At 32.2% G+C, this 20239-nt stretch overlaps 1 protein-coding gene across 7 annotated transcripts in view; it reads left to right on the forward strand.

Annotated features, from left to right (window-relative positions):
• Positions 1-236: 236 nt before the first annotated feature.
• LRRTM4 (leucine rich repeat transmembrane neuronal 4) overlaps positions 237-20239 on the forward strand; it is a 755797-nt gene continuing 735794 nt past the window's right edge. For 4 of the 7 annotated variants that reach the window (XM_005662431.4, XM_085018830.1, XM_085018833.1 and 1 more), the window contains exons 1-2: positions 237-931; positions 2754-4300. In XM_005662431.4, coding sequence (XP_005662488.1) covers positions 928-931; positions 2754-4300 — 1551 coding nt within the window. In that variant the 5' untranslated portion in view covers positions 237-927. The remainder of the gene's footprint in view (positions 932-2753; positions 4301-20239) is intronic. The other 3 variants (XM_021087310.2, XM_085018832.1, XM_085018829.1) reach the window with 2 other exon arrangements.

The following is a 20239-nucleotide window of genomic DNA, read 5'->3' on the forward strand; positions in this document are numbered from 1 at the left end:
AATCAGGTTAAGGTAACTCTTAAAACTACTAATTGCATAATATTTAGAGAAGCAGTATACTACTTGATATATGATATCACTGAATGTAACTCCTTGGCATAAATCTTTCATAATATATAGTATTGGAGAGAAAAAAAGTGATCCTGTGCCTTTAATTTCCCTTTCTGAGAGAGGCTGCACACACCACTGACAGGCTCACTTGTTCCGTCTTTAATGTGCAATCTGTTTTCTCCAGCGGAGGGCACTCAGTGTATCACAAACTCAAGCATTAGCACCAACAAGCTCTGAGCATCATCAGTCTCTGGAAAGCCTTCTGAATTAGACAAGGGCTGCCTCTCAGCACAGCTACAAAACACTTTAAACCTGACCAGCTAAATGGATAAACCTAGCCTGCATAGCTTTTAAACTGGGGTCTCATACAGCACAGGAGGCCTACTTGCTAGAAGAACTGAAAATCCAGAGGATGAATTGCTTTATCTGGGAATGGCAAAAGCCAGCACAATAAGGAATGTCAGGTATTCTGAAGATTTTCTTTTCTTTTCTTTTTTTCCTCTCTTTTAACAGAGAAGTTGGTTACCTTCGAGATGGGCTGTAGCTCTTTTGCACAGATTGCCAATTACTGCTGATGGGTCTCTGGTGAATTACACAATGATGTTCAGAGCCTAGAGGCCCTCCCCCACCCCCCCAACTGCTTCCTTCTCCCTGACCCCCATCCCACCCCATGCTAATTTTTTTTCACATATGTATATATATGCATTTTTGCCCGTCCTCTCCGGGGAAGTTTGTATGGGTCTAGTAGCTCACACGCGAGATCAGAATGGTGTGAATGACAGCCGCACTGTGTCATGAAGGTGGTGGTGGTTTCAGCACGGGAGACCGAATAAGAAGAAAGCTGAGAGAGGGGGGAACCGTTTTGGATGACAAAGGATGGGTAAGTGAACTTTTGTTGTTTCCTTCTTAGCAAAGCTGATCCTCTTGGCTTCCTATTCTCAGACGTGGCATTAGCTGTTAAAAGACGGGAAAACAGGCAAAAAGCAGCAGCCTCTGAGTTTGCCAGTTGACTCACTATAGTTGCTATTATATTTTTAGATCATTTTCTTTTTTGTCGTTTTATTTTAACTGTAAATGCATAACACGGACTTAGACTCTGGAGAAAATAAGGCTGTCTCTTCCGCATGCGTATCCACAGCTTGGGAATTGAGCATGAGATAAATATTATGTTTGATTCTATTTCTTGATAATATTGACCATGCTTGTATTTCTGCTTGCTGTCAGGAATATTGTTAACACTTTACTGCGTGTGTGTCGGGTGGGGTCATTACTTTATCAGAGGTCGCACAAGGGCTTGTTTCATCTTTGAAGATATGTCCTGAACACAGCTTCCAAATTTCCAGCAGTCATTTGCCAGTCTTATTTTTTCAAGTGTGACTGGCTTTCCCCCCCACCCCTTGCTCCTGTCTGGGAGAGCTGGAATGTATTTCAATGAGTCTGTAGCTGGCATGAGGACAGAGAGCAAGATCAGGTTTCAAATAAAAAAAAAAAATCTTAACTGGTTGAGTAAAAGAAAGAGATTTTTTTTTTAATTAGGGATTTGGCTGAGTGCCTCTTGGTTAAAAATATGAATAGTTAAGATTAATAAAGAAACTGCAGCACGGAGTAGTTTTTTTTTTTTTTCTTACCGCTAAGAAATAATAAATCTACTGTTGACAGAGCAAAGAAGTCCCTTAATATGCTATGACTTGGAAATGCAGCATAAGTGCCAATAGATTGCAACTTTGCAGGATTTCTGAAGTTAAATGGAGGTAGGGGAGGAAAAAAAGTGTGAGAAATTTGAGCAGCTTGGGATGGGGGGAGGGGGAAAGAGAGAGTAGTCCGCTGTTTCTCTCCTTGTTTATCCCCCAAATTTGCAAAAAAGCAACTGTGTTGAAATAACAGGAAAAAAAAAAAAAAACTGCACAAGGTTATTTTGTATTTTATGCAAGTATTTATTAAGAATTTGATAGTCATACTTTGCAGTATTCTGTGTTAGTAGTTAGGACAGTGAGCCCTTGTATCAGCGCGCAGAAGAGCCTCAGTAGGAAGCTCTCCCTGGATGTTGAGAGTATATATGCTTCTTAACGCATTGAGAATACCTCATGCTGTTATTAGGCTGCATATCATGCTTCACTGACTGTTTATACTGGTGCCAATGCCATTTTTTTCAGAGCTCATATATTGTTATCCGATTATGCAATAAGGATACAATTTCAGGCAGGGCAAACTTGGGTTACCTTGACAGCATTGTGAAGCCCCTTTGCCACATCACAGCATCTTTGCTCAACTAGGAAGGATGTACAAGTACAGGGATTACTAAGTCACATTTTCTCATTACCAGAAAACTTAGTACTTTTCCTTTTAGTACTGGTGTTCAACAAAGTGACTAGCCAGACATTAATATTATTAAATATCAGCATTAAGTCACAGGATAGGCTTGATGTTTTTCAATGTCGATGGATATATGAACTCCTATAACTCAGGAAGGCTGTTCCTAGTTCTGTGGCACTGTGGCGATGTGAAAAGCAAGCAAGAAGAAATGAAACCTAAATAGCAAATATGCAACACTGAAGAAAATAAGGCTTTCAGTATCAAAAACATGGTTCTTATATCAACTATCCCGATATTATGCTAGATGAAAGGCCCTGATTGTAGTAAGCTGGTGGTGATTTATATTAATAGCTTTACAATGTGCATTTGTCTTCTTTTTAATATTTTAGGTTTCCATTTAATTACGCAGCTGAGAGGCATGCGTGTGGTGCTAGTGCTACTTCCTACGTTGCTGCTTGTTATGCTCACAGGGGCTCAGAGAGCTTGCCCAAAGAACTGCAGATGTGATGGCAAAATTGTGTACTGTGAGTCTCATGCTTTCGCAGATATCCCTGAGAACATTTCTGGAGGGTCACAAGGCTTATCATTAAGGTTCAACAGCATTCAGAAACTCAAATCCAATCAGTTTGCCAGCCTTAACCAGCTTATATGGCTTTATCTTGACCATAATTACATTAGCTCTGTGGATGAAGATGCATTTCAAGGGATCCGTAGACTGAAAGAATTAATTCTAAGCTCCAACAAAATTACCTATCTGCACAATAAAACATTTCACCCAGTTCCCAATCTCCGCAGTCTGGACCTCTCTTACAATAAACTTCAGACATTGCAATCTGAGCAATTTAAAGGCCTTCGGAAACTCATCATTTTGCACTTGAGATCTAACTCGTTAAAGACGGTGCCAATCAGAGTTTTTCAAGACTGTCGAAATCTTGACTTTCTGGATTTGGGTTACAATCGTCTTCGAAGCTTGTCCCGAAATGCTTTCGCTGGCCTCTTGAAGTTAAAAGAGCTCCACTTGGAGCACAATCAGTTTTCCAAGATCAACTTTGCTCATTTTCCACGTCTCTTCAACCTCCGCTCAATTTACCTACAATGGAACAGGATCCGCTCCATTAGCCAAGGCTTGACGTGGACTTGGAGTTCCTTGCACAACTTGGATTTATCAGGGAATGATATCCAAGGAATTGAGCCGGGCACATTTAAATGTCTGCCCAATTTGCAGAAATTGAATTTGGATTCCAACAAGCTTACCAATATCTCACAGGAAACTGTCAATGCATGGATATCCTTAATATCCATCACTTTGTCTGGGAATATGTGGGAATGCACTCGGAGCATTTGTCCTCTGTTTTATTGGCTTAAGAATTTCAAAGGAAATAAAGAAAGCACCATGATATGTGCAGGACCTAAGCATATCCAGGGTGAAAAGGTTAGTGATGCAGTGGAAACATATAATATCTGCTCTGAAGTCCAGGTGGTCAACACAGAAAAATCACACCTGGTGCCCCAAAGTCCCCAAAAACCTCTCATTATCCCTAAACCTACAACCTTCAAATCTGACCTCACCCAGCCCACCCTTGAAATACCAAGCCCTTCCCCAGGATTTCAGATTCCTGGCACAGAGCAAGAGTATGAGCATGTTTCATTTCACAAAATCATTGCAGGGAGTGTGGCTCTCTTTCTCTCAGTGGCCATGATCCTCTTGGTAATCTATGTGTCTTGGAAACGCTACCCAGCCAGCATGAAACAACTTCAGCAACACTCTCTTATGAAGAGGCGGCGAAAAAAGACCAGAGAGTCTGAAAGACAAATGAATTCCCCTTTACAGGAGTATTATGTGGACTACAAGCCTACAAACTCTGAGACCATGGATATATCGGTTAATGGATCTGGGCCCTGCACATATACCATCTCTGGCTCCAGGGAATGTGAGGTATGAACCATGATCCTCCTAAAAGCATTTCTACTGCGGGGAAGGAGAGGTAAATGTTTGAAGCTCTAGAGGTGTCTCTAATCACTAGAAAGATTAATGACCCTTTTGCTTTTGGGTTTTGCTCAGTGTGAAAGGTTACTTAATTAAATTACAACCACCAGGAAATTGACTGCTTTTCTTTTTTCCTTAATGGTTGAAACTTGAAGGAAGTTCATTCAAGGATGAGATTAAGTTGGAATAAAGCACTATGTTAAAATATCTGCTTTTTAACAGTTTGTATACAGGGGTTGGACTTACACACATACACACAAACAAAACTCTTTTCATTCTAAAATTTATGTCTGGTTGTTGTTGTTTGACTTTTGTAATCGAGTAAAGAAGGAGGGGCCAGCTTAATTTAAAAACAAAGTGATTTTACCAAAATTCCAGGAGGTAATGAAGATTTAAACCAAAGAGCAATTTACCCAAGGGTTGATTTTGTTGTACATTTTTAGTTTTAATTAAAGCATGCAACAGGGATCCCACAGGGATAACTGTTTCTGTGTTACTTGCCATTTAGTTATTATACCAGCATAGAGAATGTCAGGCCTATTGTGTAATTGTATTAAGAAGTATAAAGATGTCTTTCTTCCTCCTTTTCTTCCTTCCCCTCTCCCTCCCTTCCTCCCTTCCTTCCTTTTTTTCCCCCTTCTTTCCCTTCCTCCCTCCCTTTTCTTTTCTTCCTTCCTTCTTTCCTTTCTCTTTGTTTAATTATTGGACATAGATCACTTTTCAAGGGTTTAGTGCTGGCTATGTGTATGTATTATATTCCATGTTTTGGCTTTGTCCCTGGTAACTAAAATCAGGTCATGATGTTGTGGATGATTTAGCAATAACATAATGACAGGCATAACAGGGACTGTTTGTCAGTGTTGCTGTCATCCCCAAAGACATAATGTGTATTCTTGTTAAACTAATCCAAAATTAAGTGATGCAAATATTTATAAATAAAAAGAGAGAGATTTGGGTTCTGAGTATCTTCCCTTTCTGTAACAGTCACCTCAGATGAAGGCATTTCATGTTATACAATTTTCATTTCCATGAGAATAAGTTTGGAGTCAATGTCTGATTATTTTAAAGATCATACATGAGAACATGCTTATGAGTAGAAACATAATCACAGGTTTCCAACTTGTCAATAAGCGCTTTGAATGGAAATTATTCTTTACTTAGTAAAGGTGATCAAAAAGTGCAAGACTGTATAACTGCCAAGGCCTTATTACTAGAATAAATTAGTAAAGAAAGTTTAAGTTCTGGCCCTTTGTCATGTTGGTGTCCAATTTTACGTAATTCTTTTTTCAAAAGAAAGTTTTAATGAGCAGTTAAAGACTTTTCCCTATTTAATACTAGTTACAACAGTTGAAAAATATAATTTGCTCTTTGATAATATATACCCAAATATTTCCATAATCCTAACTTTAGATGCTAATGAAAATGTTCTCCATAAAGCACTGAGTATGAAATAATTTCCAACTCAGTGTAATTTGGAATATTGAGTTGTTCTTCACATTTTCTCCTTTCTGTATATGATAGGAAAAAATAAAGTAATCCCAGGTGATAAATCCCTAACAAGCAATTGTTTTCAAAAATTAAAGAGAATTTAAATATATAAAAGTCTAACAAGACTTGATGTTTTTATTGCAAGGCTGATATTTATATAATTTATGAATATGAGTAAAACAACATCATCCTGTTTAATTCTAGTCTCCCCATATTTTGTGATCCTCTTTAAAAGTAGTAATAAAAAAGAAAAGGAAAATCCAGTTCTATTCATTCTTTTCTCTTGACTTTTGTAGCAGAATGGTGATTTCTAGTTATAAGAATTACCGTGAAGGAGGAAAGATTTTTAAAGAGAAGGGATTGAGAACAGTGGTTCTAAAACTTTTCCAGAGATCTTGAATTCCAGAGACTATCCTCTAAAGACTCTAGGTATTACTATGATAGAAACAAAATAAAAATGTATTTCATTCCAAAAAAAAATGTTTAAAAACAGATTTTGATATTGTACGTGTTCTGTAGAGTGATGTTTATGGTCATGATGTTCCGGTGACGTTGCTGGGGATGGATGTCGTGTTACATAATTAAGTATTAAAAAAATTTAATTATATGTAACAATGAAGCTGTTGAGTTGAAATGGTAGCCCTACTAGAGTAGATCAAACTCTCCATGCCCTAAAAAGTAGAAAGTGGTAGGCTATACATCTAAGGTCATTAACTCCACTTTTGAGCATGTGAGGTCCAATAAAGCTACGTATAAATGTATAGTAACTTTTTAAAAACACAAATACACAGAAACAAACACTGTATCCACCTCCTCTATTTTGTCAGTGTGTTACAGTTACAGATGAATGTAAGAAATGAGGAAAAATGGATTCTTAGAAATTTTACGAAAACCCAAATTTCACTTACTTCTTTGTCACTCCGGAGTAAAATTTCTCTTGTTGAAAAATCTAACAAAATGAAGCCAAGAGGGATGAATGGTTTGCCCAAATTTGTGACTTTTTAGGACAGTAAAGGTATGTTGAGTTTTAATCTGGTATTATTTTGACAGACCTCACATATCAGTAGTTTAGAAAAACAGAGAACTATTCATATATTTATAATAAATTTTTGTGAGGTAGGTCTTTTTATTTAAAACATTACTTTGATCCAATAAAGCCATAATGTTTAACTAGAAAACTTAGCACTAAATGCTAATTTTCTAAGATAGTGCCTTGAAAAATAATTGCATTAAATTGAAAATACCACTTATACAGTTGGTGGTGTCTTCAGTTATCATGCTCTCAATATAGTTAAAGTATTCATTTTGTCTCTTTCCTTTAAGGAGAAAATAAAAATATTAACATTCCTCCTTAGAATAATGTCTGTGAGCCACTATACATATATAGCATGCAATTGATAAAAGTAGATAATTTTGGCTCCTTTTTTTATAAATTTTCAATTTTAAAGGTCCAAGTGCACATTATATGCTAACAAACTTAAGGAGAATATTATAATAATTTAGGCAGTAAAACTTTCTTATATATATAAAAGAGGAATAGAGTAGATAGTTATGAATAATTATTATGATGTATGGCACAATTCTATTAGATATATACATCTCAATCATGATACTTTGAATGGATCAGTGTGCTTGCTTGAACTGAGTCATTTAATTTGTCCTCAGTATGTGCTAAGAGAAGAGAACTTAAACCCCAAAGGATACAGCTTTGTCTAAAATTTAGTGTCACTAATGGAGAAAATTGCAAATACTTTTGAAAATAGCTTGTGAAACTGTGAATAGCTTTATCTCATTAAAAATATTAGTGGAATTATGAAGTTATTTCATTCTTCATATGAAAATTTTACTTAAAGATTATACAAAAACAAAACTGTGAATACCTGGTTCTTCAAAGCTATATTTCATAAGCTAAAAAACAGCAGAACTTTTATAAAATTAGCTATCGTGAATATAAGCCAAGAGAGTTTGTCCTTTCAATTAAAAAAAAATTGAAATTGGTAAAACCTTAACATGACTGAAAGTGGTCTCCAAAGAGATCTTCCATTCAGAGCATTTTAGAAGAAAGGGAATTGAAATACAAAGTTTAATGATCCAATAATGCTAATAGTGCTGCCATTAGGAAAATGGGACTATAGGTGACATTAGGTATATATTTTCCCAATATTTAATATTTTCATTACACTCTTCAAAATCAAGTAAAGTAAAACTATATTTGTTATTAGTCAGGGCTTATATTATTTATTTCACTGCTGTGCAGTGGGTGGTATAGACCATTTCTAACAGTTTATATTTATATTTATTGAATGTATTAGATCAGGTCCAAACTACTGACTTAAAGAGGATTATTAACTTCTTTCTACACTTTAGAAATTGACATTTTGAAGTATACTGAATAAACTTTCAAGAACTAAAGACCATAGTATACTCAAAGAAGATTCTAATGAAGCAGGCCCAGTATCACCAAGTTTAATACATTTTACCAATATAAAGCTATAGAAAACAAAGTTAATTTTGATAGCCAACTACTACTGTGTCTTATTAAAATGTTACAATTGAAACTTTGTATATTTCAAGAAAGTGTATTTGTGTGTGTGTGTGTGTGTGTGTGTGTGTGTGTATTGTGTAAGTATATGCATGTGCTAATCCACAGAGATAGAGGGAAAATATAAATATACTCCATGAAAATTTTGTCCATTTAAAAACTTGGGTCATGATTACTGGAATTTGTTAGTCAGGAAAATACTTTCAAAGATAAATGTTGAAAATTAGTTTGAAATTAGAAGTATTTATATTCAGATACTCCAATGTTTTTATGTAAAAGGAGAATTTAAATTACATGTTGCCATTTTTACTGTGACTTCGGCCTAGTCACTTCATCTCTGTGACTCATCACTGAATGAGTGTATTCAATTAGTGCAATACATTCCAACTCATATCATTCCTCAGAGTAATCAACTTTGTAAAATCATTGTGGTCATTCCCAGTATTACAAGGGCAAGATGGGATGTGCAGGAAAAACTGAACTATTTATCTTCATTGTCAATGAGATAAAAAAGAACTTCCTGAATTACTCAAAAGTGGCATGCTCAGGTGAGCAGCCATACAATTTCTGCTTGAAGGCAAAATTTATAACATAAATGCACACATGTGGGTACACACACAAATCTATATCTTTTAAAAATTTTCCAATAACTAATTATTTTGAAAGCATTTAATATATGACTTTAAAAAAAACTACTGTATAAATTCAATCCAATTAAAATCCATTTGTGAATAGAATTTTTATTAGAATCTGCAGATGGTACTGGTGAAGAGTGACAGCTGCCAAGAAGACCTGGCATGGCTAATTTAGGAAAGATTTTTAAACTGACACTAAAAGGTTTGATGCCTTTCTAGAATTAGCTTGGATTAGCATCTCATCAGCAAGGTTTTAATAACTGGCTGCTCTTTAAGATCCTAAGTTGGGAAGTCTGACTGTGGTTTTAGGAAGATACAGCTTTTGATACACCCAGCAATCCTCGCATGATTCCAGAAATTTTCTTCCGTGACTTTTCTATATTCAATAAGATTTAGTCATCCTAGCTCTCAAAAATTACATTTATAGATAGTTGTATACTTTGGAAGTTGCTCAGGAATGTTAGCATTGAGGAATGATGACTCATCAGGATTATCATGTCTTTGGAGTTTCATGAATCACTAAGTCATAGTGAAACTGAGGCAACCTGTATTTCACCAGACACTGGAACTTTTGAAAAATTACTCTGTCTTTGGATCAGTGAAAAGCGTAATAGAAAAGTTGAATATGTTTTAAAAATTAAGATTGCTTTTTATAGAACCAAAAGAGCTATCATTCATTGGGTCAGTTTAATAAAATCTCAATATTCTTAAAATGAAAGTGAAATTGTGAAGGTATTTTTCTCACGCACTCCAGAAGCCATTAAAATTTTAACTGTTTAGTTAAAGAAGGTCAAGAAAAAGCACAGTATTACCTATAGTATTAAAATGGCTGCTTTTTTTAATAAACTGCTTTAATATTCTTGACACTGCTCAATACGTACATAGGATGTGATGTATACTCCTCCTAACTAGTTTAAAAGTATAAACCGTCAAGAGAAATTAACGTCTGTTAAAAGTAAGATGTTTGACTTAAGTCAAAGCTTACATAATACTTGTAAACGTTAAGATTTGGAAATGAAACGATAGCAAAACATTAATGAAAAGTTAAAGTAATGGAGAGAATATTAAAAAAAATCAGAAAAATTCATGTCCAAAACTTATGAACAAGTTTGACTAAAAGGAAAACATTGAACAAAAGCTGCTGCCTGGATATCAGATAAACAATAAACATGTGCATAACTAAATAAGATTATGATATATATAGCATTATTGTTTGTACATGGAAATGAGATATCTTTTAATATTATATAAATTATACACAAACATAAATATCAAAGAAACTTTAAAATATAATTGCGTTTAAACAACCATGTGCAGTTAAACAACCATATATATCCCACATAAATATTTATAAAATACTGAACTGTATGTTTCTAAAAGATGGTAGATTAATATACATTGTACTTTGAATGATCCCTGTTCATTACTAACTTGTCCAGTTAACATGAATGGCTTCAAAAGCAGTTATTATTTGGGGGAGAAATTTAAAAAGTTTAAATACATCAAAATCATTTTACGTTTCTTCAGTCATTCCCTCAATCTATTTTGCCGGTTTTCTGGGATTTTTGATATTGATACACCATCTCTCTTTTTTACTTCCGTCTTTTATATATCCACTGAATTCTCAGAGTTTAGAGGTAGGGGTAAAGATGTCATAAAGTTAGCAAGAAGGGTCATCTTTTTATTTTTCTTTTATTATTTTTTTAATGTAAATTTTAGTACAATAAAGTAAGGTACAGTAAACATGTTTATCACTTTGATTTTAAAAGAAAATTTCCAGGTTAAAAAAAGAGTAATTATAATATCAAAACAAAACTTCCTAAACAAATTTATAATTATCACCTTTACCTACTTATTTAATTGATTTGGATCTTCAAATTACATTGAATTTAAAAACTAAAAAATTATATTAGTTTTTTACAGTACATTTGAATATTTGAAACAGATAAGATAAAATGAATATAGATGGTTTTGTTTAGGAAAACTCATGCTTTTTAAGGATCTCAGTAAGACACTGTACTCCAAAATAGGAATATGTAGCGTTATGAATTAGTTCCACTTTGGGGTCATTTTTAAGGCTAAAGCAAAACCGTTTAGGCACTAATTTTTGAATAGCAAATGATACAGACAAAGAGGGAAAATGCCTGATATTGTTTTATTTTCAAAAGTCAATGCTACTTAATTCATATTCACTGTATATTTTCATTTTAAAGGACAACGATTGCTGTTTTGTTGCCTTCTTTTAGAATCAAATATTATCAAATAAATCATTGAAACTATACTGATTTTATTAAAACAAACATACCAGAAAGTCTTTGAGTATAAATTCTATGCTTGCTTTTTCAATTCCTTCTTCCTCAAGTCACATTTACTGAAACTTTTTTTTTTTTTTTCATATTTTCTACTGGGGATCTAATTATTTGCTGCACTGGGAATTATTAAAAGTTGATTTTTGTTTCCTTTTACTGACTCCTGTTAAGTACTCTTATGTGCAAATGAAGCTCTAAAAATATTCCTTGATGTTTCAGCTTAAATTTGAGATGCATTTTACTATTAAGCATTTGATATTTATCATTTTCAACTGAGACCAATTATTGTTAATTATTTTTAATAAGACAGAAAAAATAATAGAAATTAGTTATGTCTGAATCTTTTTTAGTATGTTCTTGATAGATGAAAAATTGTTATTTTCTTCTGTGTTTGTAGGTCTGTAAAAGTAATAGCGGAGAGGTCAGCCTTAAAGTACTTTAGGTTGATGGTCAAACCACAACATGGACCAAAATTGCATTGGTCCAGTGGTTAGATCAAGGGGTGAAAAAGAGGTCTCAGAGATTTGAAACTGACTCACTTTACTGCTATAATATTGGACAAGTAAATATATGTCTGACCTTTCTGTGATATAATTTTTCCATCTATTGAACTGGGATAATAACTTTCCAACTAACTTGTTGAAATGATTAATGAGCTACTATTTGAAAACCACTCTGAACTCCTCCATATGAAAGTTTCAGTGTATATATAAATGATTATTAGGCATAAGCCCCACTGTCTACTGAAAAATGCAAAATGCAATGTGGTTGTGTTATTTTCATTGTTATTATTAGTTATAATGATGGTTATAATACTCCCTGATGTAGAAACAAGTGTTGTGGTTACATTTTTACTAAAATGAATAATAAACCTGACCTTTCAGTCCCTTGTCTGAACAGTAATTTAGTTTGGGAACCAGACACACTAATATTTAAATAATACCTCAGAATTTGTAAAATACTCCCTTGGCTAAACATTTTATTCACATTTCAATGAAAGCAGCATTTACAATTCTTTTATTGGTCTTTAAATAAGAAATGGCATATAGAAAAAACTTGTAACTTTCCAATCTGATCAAGTATTGCTCTCCAGTTCACTTTAAAGAAATGGAGGCAGTTTATATTTCCCCAGTGTGTTTTTGCATGAGAAGTGGGAATTTTCAAATAATATATAGGGTATTCTTTGTGAATAAATTAATATGTGATTTTAAGAAGACCTGATATTTCTCTAGTGTGTGTGCATGCACACACACACACACACACACACATACACAGATGTTTAATGCTTTGATATAAATAGTATTTTTGTTGAATATGCTATGAGCTCTTATTTTTGCACAAATGTATGATTATAAAACTCCTGTTTTGTATGATGTATCTTAATATGAAATATATTTAAGTTTTCCCATGGATTACCATTGTGTGTTGTAAAATAGGGGGCACCGCTGGATCAGGTCCTTAACAAAAGCAAACAGCCTACAGACAAAAGAAAAATATTAGCTTTGGGAGAGAAGACAATTAAGTTGTTTTCTTTGTAATTGGAAAGGTAGAATTATTCCAAATTATAGATTCTACCAGTTGATGAGTAAGTCTCTTCCAATCATTTATTCTGGAACTAGGGAAATAACTACATAATGGGGTCACAGATCCCCTGGACCTACCGTGAAGTGGATAAGCTAAACCTCCATTGAACTCATGAGCCCCTGCTCTGAATGGGGGACCACAGTGATGTTTTGGATCCCCAGGAATTAGTGTCCCTTCAGAGTCAATGTCCGGTAATCCCCAAAAGTCTGATTTATTTCACTTTTCCCAATTTACGTTCACCTTAGTAAGTAGTTGTGTGTAAAGTGATTCATGTTAGACTTCTATCCACTTAAACTAGCCTTCTTCTACTGATACAGACCAAATACGAATTTAGGAGACGGCTCCTGTACTTTTTCCTGAGGACATCATAATTAAATAGAAACATTATAGGTCTCTTAAATCAGCCTATATTGGTTACTGCTTTGACCCTTCTGTTGTATATTGTAGCCATGCCCATTTTGGCACTAGGCCTGTGCCACCTAAGGGTCTCATTTTTCCAAATGCATTTAGGATGCCAGTTCAATGTTAGCTGTTCTCACTATAATTTCTGACCTGCAGTGAAGAGTGACAACAGAGACATTAATCCTGAACTTAATTTTTTCAATCTCTTTCTCTTTTCTAGTTGCCATACTGTCAATAAATTTTATTATCTTAGGATATGGTGCCTAGTATTAGAACTAGATTTTTTTTTAATTTTTGAGAATTAATGTGTAGATTCCAGTCTAGAAACTTAAACGACAAGAGAATGTAAAATATACATATAAAATCCTTTTTGCAATCCCTAATTCTTTGAGATCTCTATGTACTCATGGACTATCTTTTCTCAAATGAGTAAAGGATAGAGATGATTTTAAATCAATATTCCAGTTATTTCCCCTGTAATTTTAGCATAACACCATGTTTGAGAATGTGCTTACAATTTTCCTCCAAAGCGAAAATTGGCAAGGATCATTGGCCTCAGAAGAAGATAGCATTCATTCTCTTTTTCATTGCATTTCTTAGTGAAAATTCATTGAACATGGCGGTCAATTGAATAAGCAAAGGTACTGTTTTCTTAATGTTGTTAGACTATCTCTATTCTATTGATAGTAAACAAAGAGATAATCTTATGCTGAATATGAACAAGTATGATTCTTGCAGATTAATCTGACACATCTTAAAATGTATTTTCATTATTTTGAATTATAAATGAATGCTTTGTTTAGAAAATGCTGAAAATCTGAAATAACTTGTAAAAATAAACAGAATAATTACCAAAAAAAATCACTATGCAGAGATAATACTTTAAAAATTGGCTACATTTGTACATATAAATGCACAGATATGTACATATAAAATTAATTTAGCATTGAAGACTGTATGCATAAATTTATAAACATACTGTTACTTTAAAGTTAACATTTTATGATAAAATGTCACTTTTTAAAATACTGTTTTTTGAAATTACATCCTTAATATGTCATATTTTACTTACACCCCACCTTTTTGTTGAACTGTTATGATGCTCTGTTTCACTGTTACAAATATTTCTTCAATGGCTTCCTCATCTAAGTAGATTCCTAGAATATAAAATTTGAAGCCAAAAAAATGAAAACTTTACACTCATGTCACCAAATTACTCTCAAAAATATATACCTGTTTGTACTACTACATGAATTATACAAGTTATTTTCCCACATGTATACTAACATTATTTGTTATCTTTTTAACAAGTCAAATTTTTTTTAGTGTTTAATATTTATGTCTTTGACTTTAGGGATGTAGTTTTTTTTGTATTTTGTTGTTGAACTTCTTATTTTGAAATATAGTATATAAATAGTCCATGGTGTCCACAAAAATGCCAGTTTTGATGTTTTTTTTACATTGCCTTTATCTTTAGAAAGGTATTTCCCATCCTGTAAGGAAAAATTTACTACATTTCAATTATTCCCTCAATGACTTTATTCTTATATTTATTTAATCTATTTAAAATATCCTTTAGTGTATCATGTGAAATATGGACCTAATTTGTTTTTTCCTCACTGAAGAATATGACTTTTCTAGTTAACATTTTAATGTAGAATTTTTATATTTCCCCACTGGTTCATTCTCTATTCTTATATCAGATTAATATCTTTACATTATTATAGTTTTAGAATGTTTTTAAATTTTTATAAATTGTCTTGCTTATTCCTTACTATGTTTATTTGAAAGAAAATTTTACGTCTTTCATTCTCTCACTCTTTTTATTTATTTATGTATTTATTTATTTATTTATTTATTTGCCGCAAGTCTGGAGTACACATACACATAGACACATGCACGCACACACACAATATTTTGACTGAGATTATATGGATCGATTAATTCATTTTGAAATAATGGGAAATCTCTACAGATGTCAAAAGGAAATGTTATAAATGTTATGTCATAAAAGTGGTAAATTAGCTCTTAGCCATTTCTTATATCCCTAATGAAGATGAGCTGATTTGCTTTTTATTATGATTCTAATATGTGTATAACACCTATGTGTATATGAATATATAATTATCAATATTTTGACCAAAATCTTAATTTCAGTAATTGTTATTACTTTTAAAATTTCTAGTTCAAAAATAATTATGTTAAAAACAAGTGTTAGCTTTCTAATAGTTACATCTCTTATTTACTTATTTTTTATATCATATTGTTTAAATCTTCTAGAATAATATTATGTATTTACGTTGATTTGGAAGAAAAATTTTTTTTTCTAATTTTAAAGCAACTGTCTTCTGTGTTTTTATACATTTTATCATGCTATTTATTCATTCACTTATATATTCAACAAAAATGTATTGTAAATGCGCATTGGTAGCTGTTAACGCTAGGCTCGGTGCTGTGTTACAATAATGGATAAAATAGTTTGTTTTGGGTAAAAATTTATTTATCACATTTTTCATACCTGTAGTCTCATTTATCAGGATGAACATCTAGTATTACTACGCATTTATCAGGATAAACATTTAGTATTACTAAATGATGTTTTTGGCAGTTCATTTTTTTCCTTTTGTGAATCTTTTTCTTCCCATATTTTAGTTATTGATATTATAAATTATTTTATTTACTAATGTTAAATATTATTTGCATTTCTGGGATACATTGTGGTTGTTTCTTTCATAATGTTTTTCCTTGATCAGCTCTCATTGTGTTTACTTTTATTTTGTTTGCAATTTTTAAATTCTCAATTAAAAAGGAGGTTCAAAATTATGTTCTCTTTATAAATTGAGTTACATTTATTAATTGTCTTTTTCCAGCTTTGAATTGGTTAAAATAATTTGGACATGATATTTTCCTTGAAGTTTGTAAAATCTTCACCAAAAACTGCCTTTCTAGTGCCCCTTTTGGATATAATACTGATAAAACAGTATAAATCTTATCCAGATTTTTTTTTGCCTTTTTGTGTCCTTGTATTAGGATGTTGAATTAGATATTCTAGGAAAATACTCATTTCATTGAAAAAGTAGCATATATGATGATTTTATGTAATAATTACATTTTAAACATCTTCTCTAGTCATGCATTTGTTTATTCAGTCACTATGAACCTTATACTAGAAAATGTAAATGGGAAAGGTGAGTTTCTTTGATCCATAGTCTAATAATTCAAATTAAAAATTACTAACATATTAGATGTACTTTTTTTCTTAATATTTTAAATTCCTTAAAGATGTACAATTTCTCCAGTTTTACTTTTAGTATTTTAGTTTTGTTAATTTATTCTTATCCATAATCGCTAAAGGTTTTCAAATAATGATTTTTCTTTAAAAGAACTTGAGGACAATTACCTTCAGACTACAGGGAATTACATCAGTGTTCCACTTTGAAATGTATAAAATCACCTTTAAATGAATCTCTCCACCAATACTCTGTGACTAAGTTATTTTACTTAATTGTTCTGATCTTACCTTTCACTGCCTTAGATAGCCAAATTATTCCTTTGACCTAGATGAAAGTGAAATATTTCTGGAAAGGACCAGATAGTAAATATTTGAGACTGTGGGCCATACAGTCTCTGTTACAACTACTTCACTCTGACGTTGTAGTGTGAAAGCAGCCAAAGGAAATATGTAAAGGAAGTGTGTGTCCCAGTAAAACCTTATCAAAAACAGGCACTGGCTGGATTTGGCTCATGTCTTACAGTTTCCTGATTCCTAACCTAGATCAGTTTCATAAGGTTTTAAAGATGCCTGGGTCTTACCACTCAAAATTAACATAAAATTTTTGCCTAACATGATATTTTCCTCTACAACTGCCCTATTTTAGTCCTCCCCTTCACAGAAAATCTTTTCCTAAGATTCCACCCCAGTCTTCGTTTCCTCATCAATCTCAATTCTTCAACCCACTGCGATCTGTCATCAGAGCCTATCAAGCCATCAAAAAGGCTCTTGTTCAATTTGCCACTGACTTCATTATCACTCAATTCCATACCCCTGTTTAAAATTCTTTTCTTTATTTCAATATCTCAGTAACATTCAACATGGGGTCTTTTCTTCCATCTTTAAATATTTTCCTTTCCAGAATTCTATAATCTAGCCATTTCTTCTTCATTACAGCATGTTCTTTTTCCATATCCTTTGTAAGCTCAGCCTTCTCTACCTAAATATCATGTTTCCTTATGGTTCTTTCCTTTCACCCTCCTCTCATACATCTATATTCTCTCTCTCTCCAATCACATTTACATTTATAGCATGCATTACCATTTATTTACTAACAGTAAATAAGTTATTTCTCTATTGCTTGACCTCTTCTCTAAGCTTCCCATATGTATACCAATTACCTATTTGACAATTTAATTCAAGCATCTAAGAGCACCTTAATCCCATTTCCAAGCCAAATCATGGTCATTCTTTTGACCCTGTTTTCCTTTTGATGTTTCTTGTCTTGTGAATGAAACTATCTATTTCTATAAATCAGAATCATAGGAATCATCTTTGACTCAGTCCTCGCCCTCACATTCCATTAGCAAATCACATGAAGTCTTGCTTGTTTTACCTCTATGTATCTCTCAAATCCATCCATTCCTCTCTCTTTACTAGTGCCTATGTGGTCTCCCTAACTCGGCCCTTGATCCATTGGATTTATTCTCTGTGTATATAAGATGCATCTTTCAAAACAAAACATGATCATATCACCCTCCTCCTTTATTTAGAGCAATTTAGTGAAGTCCTATTGTTCTCTGGATGAAAACTAGCATCCTAAACATAGCCTTAAAAACCCTGAATGATCTAGCCCTTTCTTCACAGATCTTTCTCACATCACACTCCTCTTGCTCTCAAATCTCCATCCAAGAAAGCCTCCACACAATGTACACCGGCTTCCTTTTCTTTTCCTTTTATTTGTCATGCTCTATGCTTTGAAAACATCATTGTATAAATCCAGCCCTGGAATGCTATTCACTGTACTTAGGTAATTCTAATTCATAACTGCTTCATGAAGACATTGCTAGAAACCTTATTTGTCAAACCACACTATTTTATTCTACTTCACCACCAATTCTTTTTAATAATGATTTAATTAATATCTTGCATTACATTTCAACCTTCTGCATCCAAGGAAAGGTAATATAGGATTTTTTTGTTTGACTCTGTAACTCCAATGCCTTACTCCAAATCTTGTAGAGAAGAGGAATGTCGTAAATATTTACTGAAAGAATAAAGAAGTGCATTCTTAAATTTTATTTCTTTTTAAAAATAAACTCCTCTTTGAAAAGTCTTTATAAATTGTTCTATTGAAAAATTAGTAAGTTAAATCCATTATTTAAAGTTCAAAACTATAGATTAGGATATAGGTTTGGTATAGGCCATTATTGATAATAAATTTTTCTCTCACTTTTTTATCAATATATCATCTTATTATATTTATGTTCAAGATGACAAAATGCATATGGACAAAAATACCTTTATATAAATTTGTTTACCATTTTCCTAAAATTTTGTATATTTTTGTTAGACAAAAAAAATTAATGAAGCAAATTGTTTATAATCTACCGTTTTTACTCTATTGTGAACATATAAGCATTCACCTACAGCAAAATTTGGTTAGTGCATAATACTGTATATCATTTTATTGTACATGGGTTCAGTTTTATTTTGGTGCTTGTCTAACAATATTTGAAATATAAAAACTTAAGATGACCACTCTTGAACTTATGTCTTTCTAAATATACCAAACAATTAAAATTTCAAATTGCATTTTGATCCATCTTATCCAGTATTTAAAAAAAAATTGGTAGTGATCTGTTCCAATTTAAGTTGAAAGGTATTTTGTTGTTTTCATATGATTCATCACTTTGAGTACTAATGATATGTTTAATTTCTTTGCATATTTATTTGACATTTTATATTTTACTTTCTGTGTATTATGTTCATTTTCTTTGCCAATTTAAAATTTTATTGACTTATAATAGGTTTTAAATTAATTTATTAATATTTTAGCTTTAATAAACATCACAGATGTTTTTCCTGGACCTTGTCATTCATATTTTAATTATTTATGAGGTATTTTTGATTATGTAATTAAAAATTAATTTCACATATTTAAACTATTGTATGTTTATTTTATAGTTTTTAACTTTTTGTATGGTATAAAAGTTATATCCAGAAATATTAAATAAATATTCATTTTATTTTCCTCTAATAGTTTCATGGTTTTATTTTTGCATGCAAATCATTATTTCAACTAACTTTTTGTTGTCAAAATTTTACCTGGTTCCCCAAACTCATTTACTCATAGTTATGAAATTGTCTGTTAACCAACAAAGCATTAAATATTTATAGATACGTATATTAAAGGTGTATGCATATATATTTATGTTCTGGGTATGGATTATATTTTCACATACACACATATATATATGAATACACATGCTCCACTATTAAACTTTTAGTTTTTTTAATGCTTTTATCCTACCTTCATTTAATATTAAATTGAATTACATTTCATTATTCATATTTTAAAAATATTTTGGCTATAATTCTATTGAGTTCCTATACTTAATTCTGAAAGTAAGTATATATATGTATATTTATACATTTACATGCATGCATATATATATATACACATATGCATGTGTTCTCTCAAATATACTGTTTTCTATTGCCTTTTATCCTTTCTAAAACAGATTCTAGAAATAAACCACTGTTAACACTTTGCTCTTTATTCTCTTGGATAGTTTCTGTGCATACATAAATGAATATGTTTTTCTTATCACATAATACTATACTATACTACCTGTACTAATCTAAATTTTGTCTGTTATGAATTTGGATTTATTTGTTTCATGTAATAAATACTGGACATTTCTCTCTGACAGA

Source organism: Sus scrofa, chromosome 3 (assembly GCF_054392235.1).
Source record: "Sus scrofa isolate SSC_HxYL_T2T_F1_AM1 chromosome 3, Sscrofa_HxYL_maternal_Yorkshire_Landrace_v2.0, whole genome shotgun sequence".
Lineage (NCBI taxonomy): Eukaryota > Metazoa > Chordata > Mammalia > Artiodactyla > Suidae > Sus > Sus scrofa.